Source organism: Nanorana parkeri, unplaced genomic scaffold (assembly GCF_000935625.1).
Source record: "Nanorana parkeri isolate BGI_ZX_2015 unplaced genomic scaffold, ASM93562v1 scaffold131, whole genome shotgun sequence".
Taxonomy (NCBI): Eukaryota; Metazoa; Chordata; class Amphibia; order Anura; family Dicroglossidae; genus Nanorana; species Nanorana parkeri.
This window is the reverse complement of record NW_017306399.1, coordinates 1,184,069-1,197,132: the sequence shown is the minus strand read 5'-3', so window position 1 is coordinate 1,197,132 and position 13,064 is coordinate 1,184,069. Positions and strand designations below refer to the sequence as shown.

Genomic DNA, 13,064 nt, shown 5'->3' with positions numbered 1-13,064 from the left:
GATGAGCAGGTATATTATAAGATGAACCGTTATTAGAGCCACAGACTCGCATCCTTATCTACAGTCCTGCTTTATCCAGGAGTGTTCAATGGTCCAGGTGGGTAGGTGCGTGGGCTTTGCCTATAAATGAGTGGCGTCAGATTTAATGATGTCATTTTGATTGATTGGGGCAAGCCTACTGTGTTTGTTGCTGATGAGTATAGGTATTATATTAAATCCAATGAGCTGATCTGGGACAGTCAAATAAATCTGACTCCTGCAGTCTGATTTATCAATACTTCCTTATCATGAACAGTCTGCGTTGCTCAGAGCAACTAATCCAATTGTAAGTTTCTGACAGGTGAGGTTTGGCCAGTGGCTCAAGCTCGCTCCCTGGATGGACTACAATCTCAATACAAATGAGTAAACTAAACATGAGATTGTAGTCCATCCCGGGAGTGAGCTTGTAGCGGTGACTACTTTACAACACACACAGGGACCATGGGGAACACAAGTAGCCCCCCTCCAGAAGGAAGGACACTATCTGCACCAATTCAGAGATGATTGAAGGATCTACAGCCGAGTGATACACAAATAGGATACATTGTTGTTATTAGTTATAGTACTTGAATGTATTTTTAACATTGAATTGTTTAGTGATCACTTTAATAATCTACCCATCTGCAAAAATCTCAAAAAATACAGTAAGTTTAAATATCGAATACAATATTGCAGATAAAAGATGTACCAGGAAATGCCTTCCACTCATTAGTTTACCATGTTCTGGGATCTTGCATCTTCAGGTACCTCTGACAGAAGTGGTGGATCCTGTGGATTATGAGGAATATCTCATCAGTCATCCTGTGGCTGTGGATTCCGGTCCATTAAGGGATCTATATGAATTCCCTCCAGATGATATCGAGGTGGTGTACACCCCCAGAGAATGCAGGACTGTGGTTTCATCCGTGCCAGAAGAGAGGTAAGGGGTGCTTGGTTTATTGGTTACTTGGATTTCACTTGGCAGCTGTTTTGTATTCTTAGGCGGTGTAATGGGAGTATAGACTGTCGGCATAGAAGGAGGTGATGGATAAATGACAGTGAATCACCCGGTTTCGCTGTTAGAATGTTCCATGAATTTAGGACATGGACTATTAAAGGGGATATTACAACTAGTATACCCAAGGCCGTATTTCCCACAAGGCCAGAGGCCTGGCCTCGGGGCGGCAGGGAGTAGAGGGGCAGCATAGCCGCCAGGTGGGGGAGTTTTTTTTCTACATTTAGCCCTCCTTCGAGCAAGCGGAGCTAAATGTAGAGCATGGAAGCGGCGCTCAATTTGTACAAGTGATTTCCGCAATGCTGCCGAGATCACTTGTAATGTGCCTGCATGTCAGTCCCTCCCCTGCTGCCCCCACCTCCAGCTGCCTTTGTCCCCGCTGGCCGCCTCCCTCACAGCTGGCTGCCTCCCTTCCCACCGTGGTTTTCGGGGTCCCCCGCTCTTCTGGGATCGCGGCACATTCGTTCAGGATGGAGAGGGGGGGGAGCAGAACGGAGAACGTCCATTCTCCGCTCTGCTCCGTGTGAACACTGAGACAGGAACGATGCACTTGTAGCCTTCCCCTCTCACCTGTCACAGGAGATCCAGCACAGTGCTGTGCTCAAACTCCAAATGGTATCACACAGGGGCTTGCTCGCTCCTGTGTGATAGCAATAAAGTTAAGTGGAAAAAAAAATATTGATAAAAAGTTAAAAATTTAACAAAAATTAAGCAATAATAATTAAATTAAAAAGTAAGAAATTATCAAATAAACATTAAAGAGTAAAAGATAATAAGAATAAAAAAAATAAAGATAGAATAAAAAAGTGATTGAAAATGTAAAAATAGAAGAAAAAAATTAAAACCAACCCTGCCGCCTCCGCCATCTGGTTGCCATTCTCCATTGGGGGGGAGGCGCATTGAGGAACCTTGCCTTGGGGCAGCAGAGAGAGTAAGCAAACTGAAGGACATTGAATAACTTCAGTTTTGACACAATTGTAATGTATTTAGCTGCTTTAAACTTAAGGGTCAGTTAAGCTTTAACCTTGTAACTGGGTAGTGTTTTAAATATTTCCAAAATAGTAAAAGTAATTGGGGGGAATTCATTAAAACTGGAGCAGACAGAATGTGGAGCAGTTGCACATAGCAACCAATCAGCTTCTCTCTTCAGTTTGTTCAGTTACGCTTTGAAAATAGAAGAGAGAAGCTGATTGGTTGCCATGGGCAACTGCTCCAGATTCTCTCTTCTCCAGTTTTGCTAAGTTCCCCTCATTGTATTGGAAGTGTTATGTGCACATGTTAACTGTCTGCATGCAGAAGTATTTATTTGTAGCATGAAGTTCATCATCTTCTGGTGTATTTGGTATTTTTTTCTTTCTCTTTGCAGTGAAATGGATCCCCATGTCAAAGACTGCATACGAAGTTACACTGAGGACTGGGCCATTGTCAACAGGAAGTAAGATCCGTACTCTTTAATGGATTCATCTAATTGGGGGTCTATTTATAAACAATTTGCAGAGGCATTCACCCTGTGAATCTCTGTGAACATTCACTTTGTGTGATTGGGGATAAAAAACCAACATTCTTAGTATATTTTCTTTTCAGGTTGAATGTAATATTCAGAGCATATCACATTGTGGCCACTAGATGGAGCTGAGGAGTATAGGAAAGAAGTATTTATTTAGTAGCTCCAGCTAATGGCCGTAATGCTCAGCCAGACAACTTTGCGTTTTCAGTATAAGGTTAGCAGTGGCAATCCCCATCATTCTCTCATGACAAATGTACTTTAAAGTGACGCTAAACTCAGGAGTTAAATCTTAAAAATACATTCAAGTTCCAAAAACTATTAACAACAATGTATCTTATTTGTGTATCACTCGGCTGTAGATCCTCCAATCATCTCTGAATTGGTGCTGACACTGTCCTTCCTTCTGGAGGGGGGCCACTTTTGCTCCCCATGGTCCCTGTGTGTGTCGTAAAGTATTCACCGCTCCAAGATCGCTGTCGCGATGGACTACAATCTCAATACAAATGAGTAAAATAAACCTGAGATTGTAGTCTATCCCGGGAGTGAGCTTGGAGCGGTGACTACTTTACAACACACACAGGGACCATGGGGAACAGACGTAGCCCCCCTCCAGAAGGAGGGACAGTGTCAGCACCAATTCAGAGATGATTGGAGGATCTACAGCCGAGTGATACACAAATAAGATACATTGTTGTTCATAGTTAAGGTCCTTGAATGTATTTTTAATATTTAACTCCCGATGTTAGTTTCACTTTATAGGTTACATTGATTCTTGTCTTTTTGTTTTCATTTGCTTCTAAAATTGGATAGGACGTGACACACTGAATCCATTGCCCACATGTATATTTATTTTTACATTTTGCTCATACAATTGCAACAATTAATTAATTGTAAGGATCTATCTCTTGTTGCCTTTCATTATTGTGCACGGTATTCATCAAAACATAAGCATTGTACATATACAGGTTTGCAGAGTCAAAGTTTAAAAGATATAGTTGAGTGTGTGTCAGAGAACAAAAGATACGGCGTATAGCAGGGGTAGACAACCTAACACCCCCCCCCCCCTCCCCCCCCATTTTTCTTCTTTCTCTGGAAATTGTCCTCATGGGACTTGTAGTTCTAAAACATCTGTAGCGTGGAGGTTACTTGGTTACTTACTCCTGACATATAGATCCAAAGGATCAAAGCCAATCTAAGTTAATTCTGGGACAGTGGAGGTAGATTCTAGCCAAGGACTCCAAATGCAGTTGCCCATTGACACATTACCACATGACACAAAGGGCTCAACTGGAACTAGCATCAAATATATAGAGCTCATATAATAATTGCTTGCGATGGAATGCACATTTAGAAGCAGGCAGTTTGGTGAAAGTTATTCTCAATCGGAGCTGTGTGTCCGACAGATACCAGAAACTTGGAACCGGCTTCAATCCTAACACCCTGGACAAGCAGAAGGAGCGGCAGAGGGGTTTACCCAAACAAGTATTTGAGTCGGATGATGCCCCGGAGAGCAGCAGCTATCAGGATGAGCAGGTATATTATAATATGAACCTTTATTAGAGCCACAGACTCGCATACTTATCTACAGTCCTGCTTTATCCAGGAGTGTTCAATGGTCCAGGTGGGTAGGTGCGTGGGCTTTGCCTATAAATGAGTGGCGTCAGATTTAATGATGTCATTTTGATTGATTGGGGCAAGCCTACTGTGTTTGTTGCTGATGAGTATAGGTATTATATTAAATCCAATGAGCTGATCTGGGACAGTCAAATAAATCTGACTCCTGCAGTCTGATTTATCAATACTTCCTTATCATGAACAGTCTGCGTTGCTCAGAGCAACTAATCCAATTGTAAGTTTCTGACAGGTGAGGTTTGGCCAGTGGCATCACAAGGGGCGGTGCGGGGGTGGGTGCCACCATTGGAGGGGTGACACCAAAATGACTGACAGTCGTTTTGGTGTCACCCCCTCTGAAAAGTCAGGCACTCGGTCATTGACCGAGAGCCCGACAGTGTCAGAAGAGAGGAGGGGACCCGGTGGCATACCTCATCCTGCCGGGTGAACGTCCCCTCCTCTGTGTGCTGGCACCCATCACCAAATGGCCGCCAGTTGGCGTCAATAAGATGACTGCGCAAACGCGATGACGTCACTGCGTGGCGATGCGCAATGACATCACGGCGGGATGTCACCCTGTCTCCGCTCCGGGTGACACCCGGCCTTGGGACGCCCCTGGGTTTGGCCAACATACAGTCCTCGCGTAACCATGAATTGTACACCAGTCCAAACTGAAGATGAAGCTTTGAAATGCATACCAGAAGGGTGCCCCGTACTCACCCAAGACTCCTGTGTCATCCAGAAGTAGTCGGATGTACCAGACCATCCTACTGCTTTTTGCAAAAATGTAATAAATGCACCCACAACAATAAAAAAGTGCATTTATCAAATATATGATAGAGTGTAATGAAGCAACTGATCAGCCAATTGCACATCTAAAGTCTACAGCACCCAGTGGACATCAGGAAGTAGCATGCATGTCTAAAGTCTAAAGAGATCCCGGGGCTGTGTTCTTTCATTTAATGCTTGTTCTCAGAGCTTTCTGGTCCCATCACCCCAAATTCAAATCCCCGGGGCTTAACCTCAGTTTGCAGTATTACCTTTTTGCCACTATCTTAATACCATAGTGCAAGGGCCAGCCAAATGTAACCCTCCATCTGTGGAGAATCTACATATCCCATCATGCCTTTGCCACTGTAAGTCATGCCTGTGGCTGTCAGAGTCTTGCAGTGCCTTATGGGATTTGTAGTTTTAACTGCAGCTGGACGGCCGAAGTTTGGCTACCCCTGCCCTAGTGTGACAGCACAACGTTTTGTACCTGTCACGCATTTCTAATAGAGGCAGTCAATATTACCACCAATGTTGATAAAGATTGTAAAATAAGATGCCTAAAAGGATGACTGCAATGTAAGATCCCTAAAATATAAATCTCTTTCTTTACAAAGGATGATCTGAAGAGGCGCTCGATGTCCATGGATGACACGCCGCGAGGAAGCTGGGCCTGCAGCATCTTTGACCTCAAAAACTCCCTCCCTGACGCCTTACTTTCAAACCTGCTCGACCGCACCCCCAACGAGGAGATCGATCACCAAAACGAACACCAAAGGAAGTCAAACAGACACAAAGAAATCTTTGCACTACATCCAGCTCAGGACGAGGTATGTTCACCACGGGACTCTGAGCTCCCCGGATCTGTGTTTCCAATGAGCATTTGCACCTACTTGCCCATACATGCATCTTGTCATCAGCATGCTTTAATGCTTTGTATTTCTAAAGATTAAATGCATCAAGAGGCTTACGGATGTTCCCATGTTTCCTGTTCTCTTTGTTCAGAAACAATAAATGCTAAAATGCCGACAGGTTATTTTTACACACAGCCCTATGGAAACAATAAATACAGTGCAGTGTCAGATTCCTCGCATCACCTTTCAACATCTCGTGGAGTCACGAGGCGGCCCAACGAAGTCATCTCGTGGAGTCATCTCGTGGCCCAACGAAGTACTGATGGGGTGGTCATAATAATCTGGCCACTCAGTGTATATCCCTACAATATATGCACATTTTTCTATGTTTAATCCCTTTACCCCATAGTTCTCCTTTCAGCGTTGATGGAGGAGTCTGTTCTATTATATTTCGTTCTGCCCGTGCGTTGGACAGGTATTCCTCTGTATTTTGCAGCATTTTTAAGTGACAAAACGTTCTGAAATGGGCATGTAGTTCATACTTTTTTTGGCCAGACTTTGGAACAGCTGGCTCTGCCTCTAGATAGGCAGAGCCAGCTGTCACTCACGCAGCTGGGCGGATCCCGTCATGTAAGTCGTGATCTGCTCCGGCTGCGGCGTCTCAGTATGACGCGAGCTGTAGCTCGCGTTATACTGAGCTTAGGGTAACGGGAGGACGCTAGTTTGTGTCCTCTCGTTACCCTAAGGAGAACTATGGGGAAAAACACTGACCCCATAGTTCTCCTTTTAAGAACATTTTTTTTTTCTTGCTTTAGTCAATGTCAATGATACGTCAAGTAAATGTGAACCTGTTTGATTTTCCAGGATGAGCCTATCGAGCGCCTCAGTGTTCCGGAAGTACCAAAAGAACATTTTGGTCAGAGGCTGCTGGTGAAATGCCTTACCCTCAAGTAAGTGCAGGGACTGCCACAAAGTTGGTTGCAGAAATTGCTCTTTTTATAACGAATAAAACAATCTTTTTCTCCACAAGTTTACAAAGATGAGATTTAACTAAGCCATCTTCTTCCATACGTGCAAAGTCATTTTTAATGTGATTCTTCACACATTTTACTGGTTTGGTAGTATGTTGATGAGTGGGGGAGGGAGGAACGGAGAAAAGCAAAATTTGAGTAGAATAAACTTTTAACGTGCCAATATGTAAATTAAAAAAAAAAAAAGTTATTTACCATAACAAATAGGAATAGTAATTATCTCTTTTGCCACCCACTGGGCCGATCTTGGCTGTATTGAAAAGAAACAGTGGCCAAAAGACTCTTTAAAAACTAATACGCCAGGGAGTGGTGGATTGCGGCTCCGGACTGTGCTCAGTAGTTGAATCCACCAACGTCACCACTGTGTGCTGTAGTAATCAAGCGGCCAACAGGAGGCACCACAGAGGGCAGTGGGGGTCCAGGAAATACACACTTATGGAATGGTTGGATTGCAAAGACTCTTCAGGGGTTGTTTCACTTTGACACAGCTTATGCTTCTGTACAGGGTTACAGTTTTCTTTTGGCTTTTCATTAAGTGACGGAGATGCTTTAATATCACTATATGAAGTTTTACTTTTAGTTCGTAATCTGTGAATGGCAAGAAGGGCACTTTTGAGGTGCTGCAGTACTTTAGAATAGTCACAAGAGGGCACTGTATGTTTCATTCTTACTTCAGTGGTCTAGTATTATTTACAAGCAGTTCAGATATTTGGTGCACCAGTGTGCAGATTGAGGGCTTCTTTACACGACGTCCGTTTTCTGTGCTGACCTGATCCGTACGCTCCTGCACTAAAAATGCATCCCAATGTGTCCCTATGCGTTTTATGGGCTACAGTTCTCGCGTGCGCAGTCCGTTCAGGTTACGACAGAAAAATACTGCATGTCACATTTTGTACGGTCAGGAAACAGTCCGGAAACGTGAAACGCACTGCACTGCCACTAACATACTGATAGCCCCACTCCAGAAAAAAAAAATACATATATTTTTTTTTAACTGGAATGTATCAAAAACGCGGCAAAAACACAAAGCACCGCGTCTGCAGATCCGCACCTGATCAGGACCTGAAACTCATGTGAACAGGCCCTAAGGGCTTGTTCACACCATGTCCGGATCATGTCCAGACCAGAACAGTTTGCTCCCGAACCAAAAAAAGCATCCCAATGTACCCCTATGGTATTTCTGGGCTCTGTTCACACAAGAGTTGTCTGTTCAGATCCAGACAAAAAAAAACAAATAATGCTTGTGTCATTATCTCTGGTCTGGGATGCATCGAAAATGGATGCAAACACACTGGACAGAACCTGAAAGCCCATTTTAAGCACACAAAAAACACAGCACCGGAACACAGAAAAATCTGCGTGCATTTGTGCCGCGATTTTTCTGCGTTCCGGTGCTGTGTTTTCTTGCTTAAAATGGGCTTTGAGGTGCTGTCCAGTGAACCTGTGCTTTGCACTCGCAGAGCAAAGCTACGGGTTTGTGTTAAAACATATCTAACCCCAAGAACAAAAATGTTGTACAGGAGGTCATTCAGTGATTGTAATGGCAGTTATTTAGTATCTCTATTGGGCCTAAACAAAAAAAAAATCTTTGGAAGTAAAATATTCCATGTTAAAGGGGAATTATTCTAGAGGTGAAAGCGTATCCAAACCTGGGAACAAAAACTTCCTGTCCTGTATAAGATCACAGGGACAGCACAGTCTGCAGCAGATGTTCATCTACTAGCTTTGAGGAGGAAGGAGGAGTGTCTTGCCTTGCTGTGCCTGTGTGTTTGTGGAGACACACACAGGTTACTAGCACGCACAAGGGTAGACCCATAGGACCCTGCAAGGGAAAGGAACCAACCTAAAACAGGATATCAGTGCCAGTGCTCAGGGGACCAGCTGATTCTGCCAGGAGCTAAAGCTTTTAAACATTAAAGGAGGAGCATCCATTGTAAGTCATTTCTTCAGCATTTGAAGTAGCTGAAAATCCTTTTGATTTTGATCACTTTAAGAGCTGGCAACTTACTTGCCTTGTCAATGCTGTTGGTTACTGTATTCTCCCACTTTTATTTTCTGAATTGAAAAGACAAATTGCTTAGTAGGTTGTTGTAAAAGGGATATTGGTGACCACGATGCTTTTTATTTATTTTTTGCAGATTTGAAATAGAAATTGAGCCAATATTTGCAAGTTTGGCATTATACGATGCCAAGGAAAAGAAAAAGGTGGGTGACAACTCTGGTTCTCTTCTCTTGTGCATTTGCTCTGACAGTTGGGGAGAGGTGTGTGTCATTTAACAAAGATGGCGCTTTCCTTCTGGAGAGAAAAGTAGATGAAGGCATTGACGGGAGGTATATTTCTCCTATACTTATTACCGTATTTTTCGCTCCATAAGACGCACTTTTTTCCCCCAAAAGGAGGGGGAAAATGTGCCTGCGTCTTATGTAGTGAATCCCGACGCCCGAGACATGCAGTTTCGGGCGCCGGGTGGGTAGTAGGAGCCACTGCTTGTTTAATACGAGTGATCTAATGAGATCACTCGTATTAAAACCGAGCAGCGGCTACGATCGAGATCACCATAGAGCAGATGAAGAACGGAGGTTCTTCGTCTGCTCTGTGTGATCACTGAGACTGTGGCGCTGTGATCACAGCGCCACCTGTCTCAGCGGTCACTAACTGCAGCTTCTGTCATAGAAGCTACGGTCTGTCGAGTGCTCCATAAGGCGCACCGGACCTCCTTGCGTCCTATGGTCCGGTGCGTCTTATGGACCGCAAAATACGGTTATATCCTCTCCCTTCCTTATAGGCCTACCCCTTCTATAGATGTTATTAATTATATTGATCAATTTCCTCAATGAGCTTGTGGAATACATTATTCCAGTTTTTGATTACTTTGATGTTACCTGCTGAGATTGCCAATGTCAGTAATGACTGCAGGATACTTCTTGGGTGATAGTGTGCATAATTCATTATGTTTGCGGTAGGGCTGCAGCTAACGATTATTTTCATAATCGATTAGTTAGCCGATTATTAAGTTCGATTAATCGATTAATCGGATAAAAAAAAAGGCTCCAGTGATGGACTACTAGTTTCTATTGAGATTGTAGTCCATCACGGGAGCAAGCTTGGCGCGGTGGAAGTAAAAAAAGAGTGTAGTGTGCAATATAGTACATTATACAGCGGCGCAGTACAGAATACCAGCAGCTATAGAGGAATGTAGCAATAGTACATTATACTATAATGTACTATTGCTGGGATTTGTAGTCCTCTATAGCTGCTGGTATTCTGCAGTGCGCTGTATAATGATTATACTGCGCAATGCAGATTACCACTGACCAGTTATAGAGGAACAACAAATCCCAGCAATAATACATTATACCGGGTGTTTAATATATTATTGCTGGGATTTGTTGTTCCTCTATAGCTGCTGGTGTTCTACAGTGTGCCGCTTTTTTTTTTTAAACAGGAAACATTAAAACAGGTCCCCCTTACCTGTTTCTGAACCCTTGTAAGTCGTGGCGGCGGCGGCGTGCTCTGCGGGCTTGTGTCCGTCTTGTGCGGTGGCCGGGTACGCGTCGTGTGCGCGGTGGGCATGGCGTCCGTGGCGTGCATAGCGTAATCCGTGTATGGAGCTGCGAACAGGCGGGCGTGAGTGGGAAATTCACATTTTAGCCGACGAATCGACGATGGAAAACGTTGACAACGTTTTCCATCGTCGATTTTAATCGACTTAATCGAATAACTGTTGCAGCTCTAGTTTGCGGCAGCTTTATGTTATTCACTTTGTTGCACTGAAAATGTATCTTTTAATGCATGCAGGTGAGCGTATTGTAGAGATCTGCAAATTATTAATTATGTATTAACGTGCAGTGACTTAGTGGCGAGGACTTCTGTCTGGTCAGGACACTATTTGCATGGAGTTTGCACGTTCTCTCTGTGATTGTGTGGGTTTCCTCCGAGCACTCTGATTTACTCCCACACTGCAAAGACATGCTGGCAGGCTAATAGGCTCCTGTCTAAATTGGCCCCAGTATGTGTGTACAAACTTGCTTAGATTGTAAGCTCCTTAAAGTGACATTAAACCCTCAGATTTTTTAACATAAAAAAATACTGTAATGTGCGCCTTACTGTAATCCATGGTTGTTTCCCTTCTCTTTGCTGCTCTTCCTTTTTAAATCCTCATGTCTTCTCATGCTGGGGGAGAACTTCCCTTTGCAGCTGAGTGCCTCTTCTTGTAGTGCTGGCTCAGGTTGTGAACCTTCACACAGACACAGAGACAAGGCAGTCTGCTGCAAAACAGAAGTTCTGCCCAGCATGAGAACAGATACAGATTTAAAAGGAAGAGCAGCAAAGAGAAGGGAAACTACCATGGATTACAGTAAGGCGCACATTACAGTATTGTTTTATGTTAAAAAATCTGAGGGTTTAATGCCACTTTAAGGGCAGGATCTGATGTGAATCAATTGTCTGTATGCTGCATAAATGTAGTAATCATAAATACGTTTTTTTTCCCCCTAAAGATTTCAGAAAACTTCTTCTTTGATCTAAACTCAGAGCAAATAAAAGGAATGCTCCGTCCCTACGTTACACCAGCGGCTATTACCACGTTGGCAAGATCTGCCATCTTCTCCATCACGTATCCATCCCAAGATGTCTTCCTGGTTATTAAAGTGAGTATTCATAAGCAAGGAAAACATCACTTTTGTGACATTTATAATACATAGTTGCTGCACAAGTCATATTGTAACTCAAAGTGAGCCGGTCGCCAAGCCAATCATTTCAAGAAAATGCTTCTCCTCCGATTATAAGGGCATTTCATATATTTTATTCATGTTATTTACCTGTAAATGCCTCCCTTGTGTAGACATCCAAAAGCCCCGAGACTGCTGTTAGATGTGATGTCAGCAGGTGTAGAACTCCCAGAGGAGGAGAGGGCTATCATCTCCGAGGAAGGAGGGGGGCTGTGCTAGGCAATAGACTTTTTTTTGGAGTTGTCAGATTTTTCAAGTGAATAGGAAAGAATTTATGGAAAAACGACTATTTAGAACGCTTGATTTATCTGTGCTTTTACCTGCAATTAATTTAACTTGGCGATAGCGCTTTAAAGTGATCCTGTCAGGTAGGGATAGCATAATTCTTCTTTCTAAAGTGATATTGGTATTGTAGTCATTTTATAAAGAGATTATTCGTAGTGGTGTTATCCTTTTTAATTTACTCACATATATCAATTAGTCACTGTGGACACTTTAAAAAGTTTATATGTTGGCTGCCTTTCAACATGGAAGACTGAGGACATCTTGTGGTAGAAAAGAAGTACTGCGCTGGACAGCTTCAGATTGCAGGTAAGTATTACAGTAAATGCTGCTTTTTATTTTCTTTAAAGGAGAACTATGGGGTTAAGGCTTTTCCCCATAGTTCTCCTTAGGGTAACGGGAGGACACAAACTAGCGTCCTCCCGTCACCCTAGGCTCAGTATAACGCGAGCTGTAGCTCGCGATATACTGAGACGCCGCAATATACCGCAAGCTACTGCTCGCGGTATACTGAGACGCTGCAGCTGAAGCGGATCCTGACAATTATGTCTGGATCCGCCCAGCTGCGTGAGTGACAGCTGGCTCTGCCTACCTAGAGGCAGAGCCAGCTGTACCGGCTCCCCCGTCCGATCCGCCAGTCAGCGCTGGCGGATTGGAGCGGGGAGGGGGGAATCCAGCCCCTCCCCTGTCACGGCAGAGAGCCGTGACAGGATCGAGAGGTGAGCGAACGCCGGTATGTGTTCGCTCACCTCCCGATCTACTGAGCCGACCTGTGACCGTCTCATTGTCACAGGTCGGCTAGAACTATGAGGTGAGTGAAAAGCACTCACCTCATAGTTCTCCTTTAATATCTTAATATTGTTGGAGGTCTGCTTTAATATTAGCTTATTGGCAATATATTGTTTAACCGCTGTTTTTTCTTTTTTTTTATAGCTGGAAAAGGTATTGCAGCAGGGTGACATAGGAGAATGTGCGGAGCCCTATATGATCTATAAGGAGGCGGATGCAGCGAAAGTGAGTAATCCAATTTTTGTTGTTTATTTAGAAAATAATCATATGATGCTTTCTGTCACATGATTGGCTTCTCTTCCACCCACGGGGTTCTTTCTGCAGTATTAAAGTGTATGTAAACTAAAAAAAAAAATGTATTCGCTTTAAACTTATTTTGGTATCATTACCATGCCCCTGTTTTATTTTGCTTAACAGATCCATACATACCCTGTGATCCTCCCAGTCTTCTTGCTTCT

General features: G+C 43.5%; 1 protein-coding gene across 2 annotated transcripts in view; it reads left to right on the top strand.

Annotated features, from left to right (window-relative positions):
• The window catches only part of DOCK7 (dedicator of cytokinesis 7), a 151,189-nt gene that overhangs the window by 21,908 nt on the left and 116,217 nt on the right, over nt 1–13,064 (top strand). For both annotated transcript variants that reach the window (XM_018553850.1, XM_018553849.1), the window contains exons 5-10: nt 3,944–4,073; nt 5,537–5,749; nt 6,638–6,723; nt 8,943–9,009; nt 11,305–11,454; nt 12,751–12,831. In XM_018553850.1, coding sequence (XP_018409352.1) covers nt 3,944–4,073; nt 5,537–5,749; nt 6,638–6,723; nt 8,943–9,009; nt 11,305–11,454; nt 12,751–12,831 — 727 coding nt within the window. The remainder of the gene's footprint in view (nt 1–3,943; nt 4,074–5,536; nt 5,750–6,637; nt 6,724–8,942; nt 9,010–11,304; nt 11,455–12,750; nt 12,832–13,064) is intronic.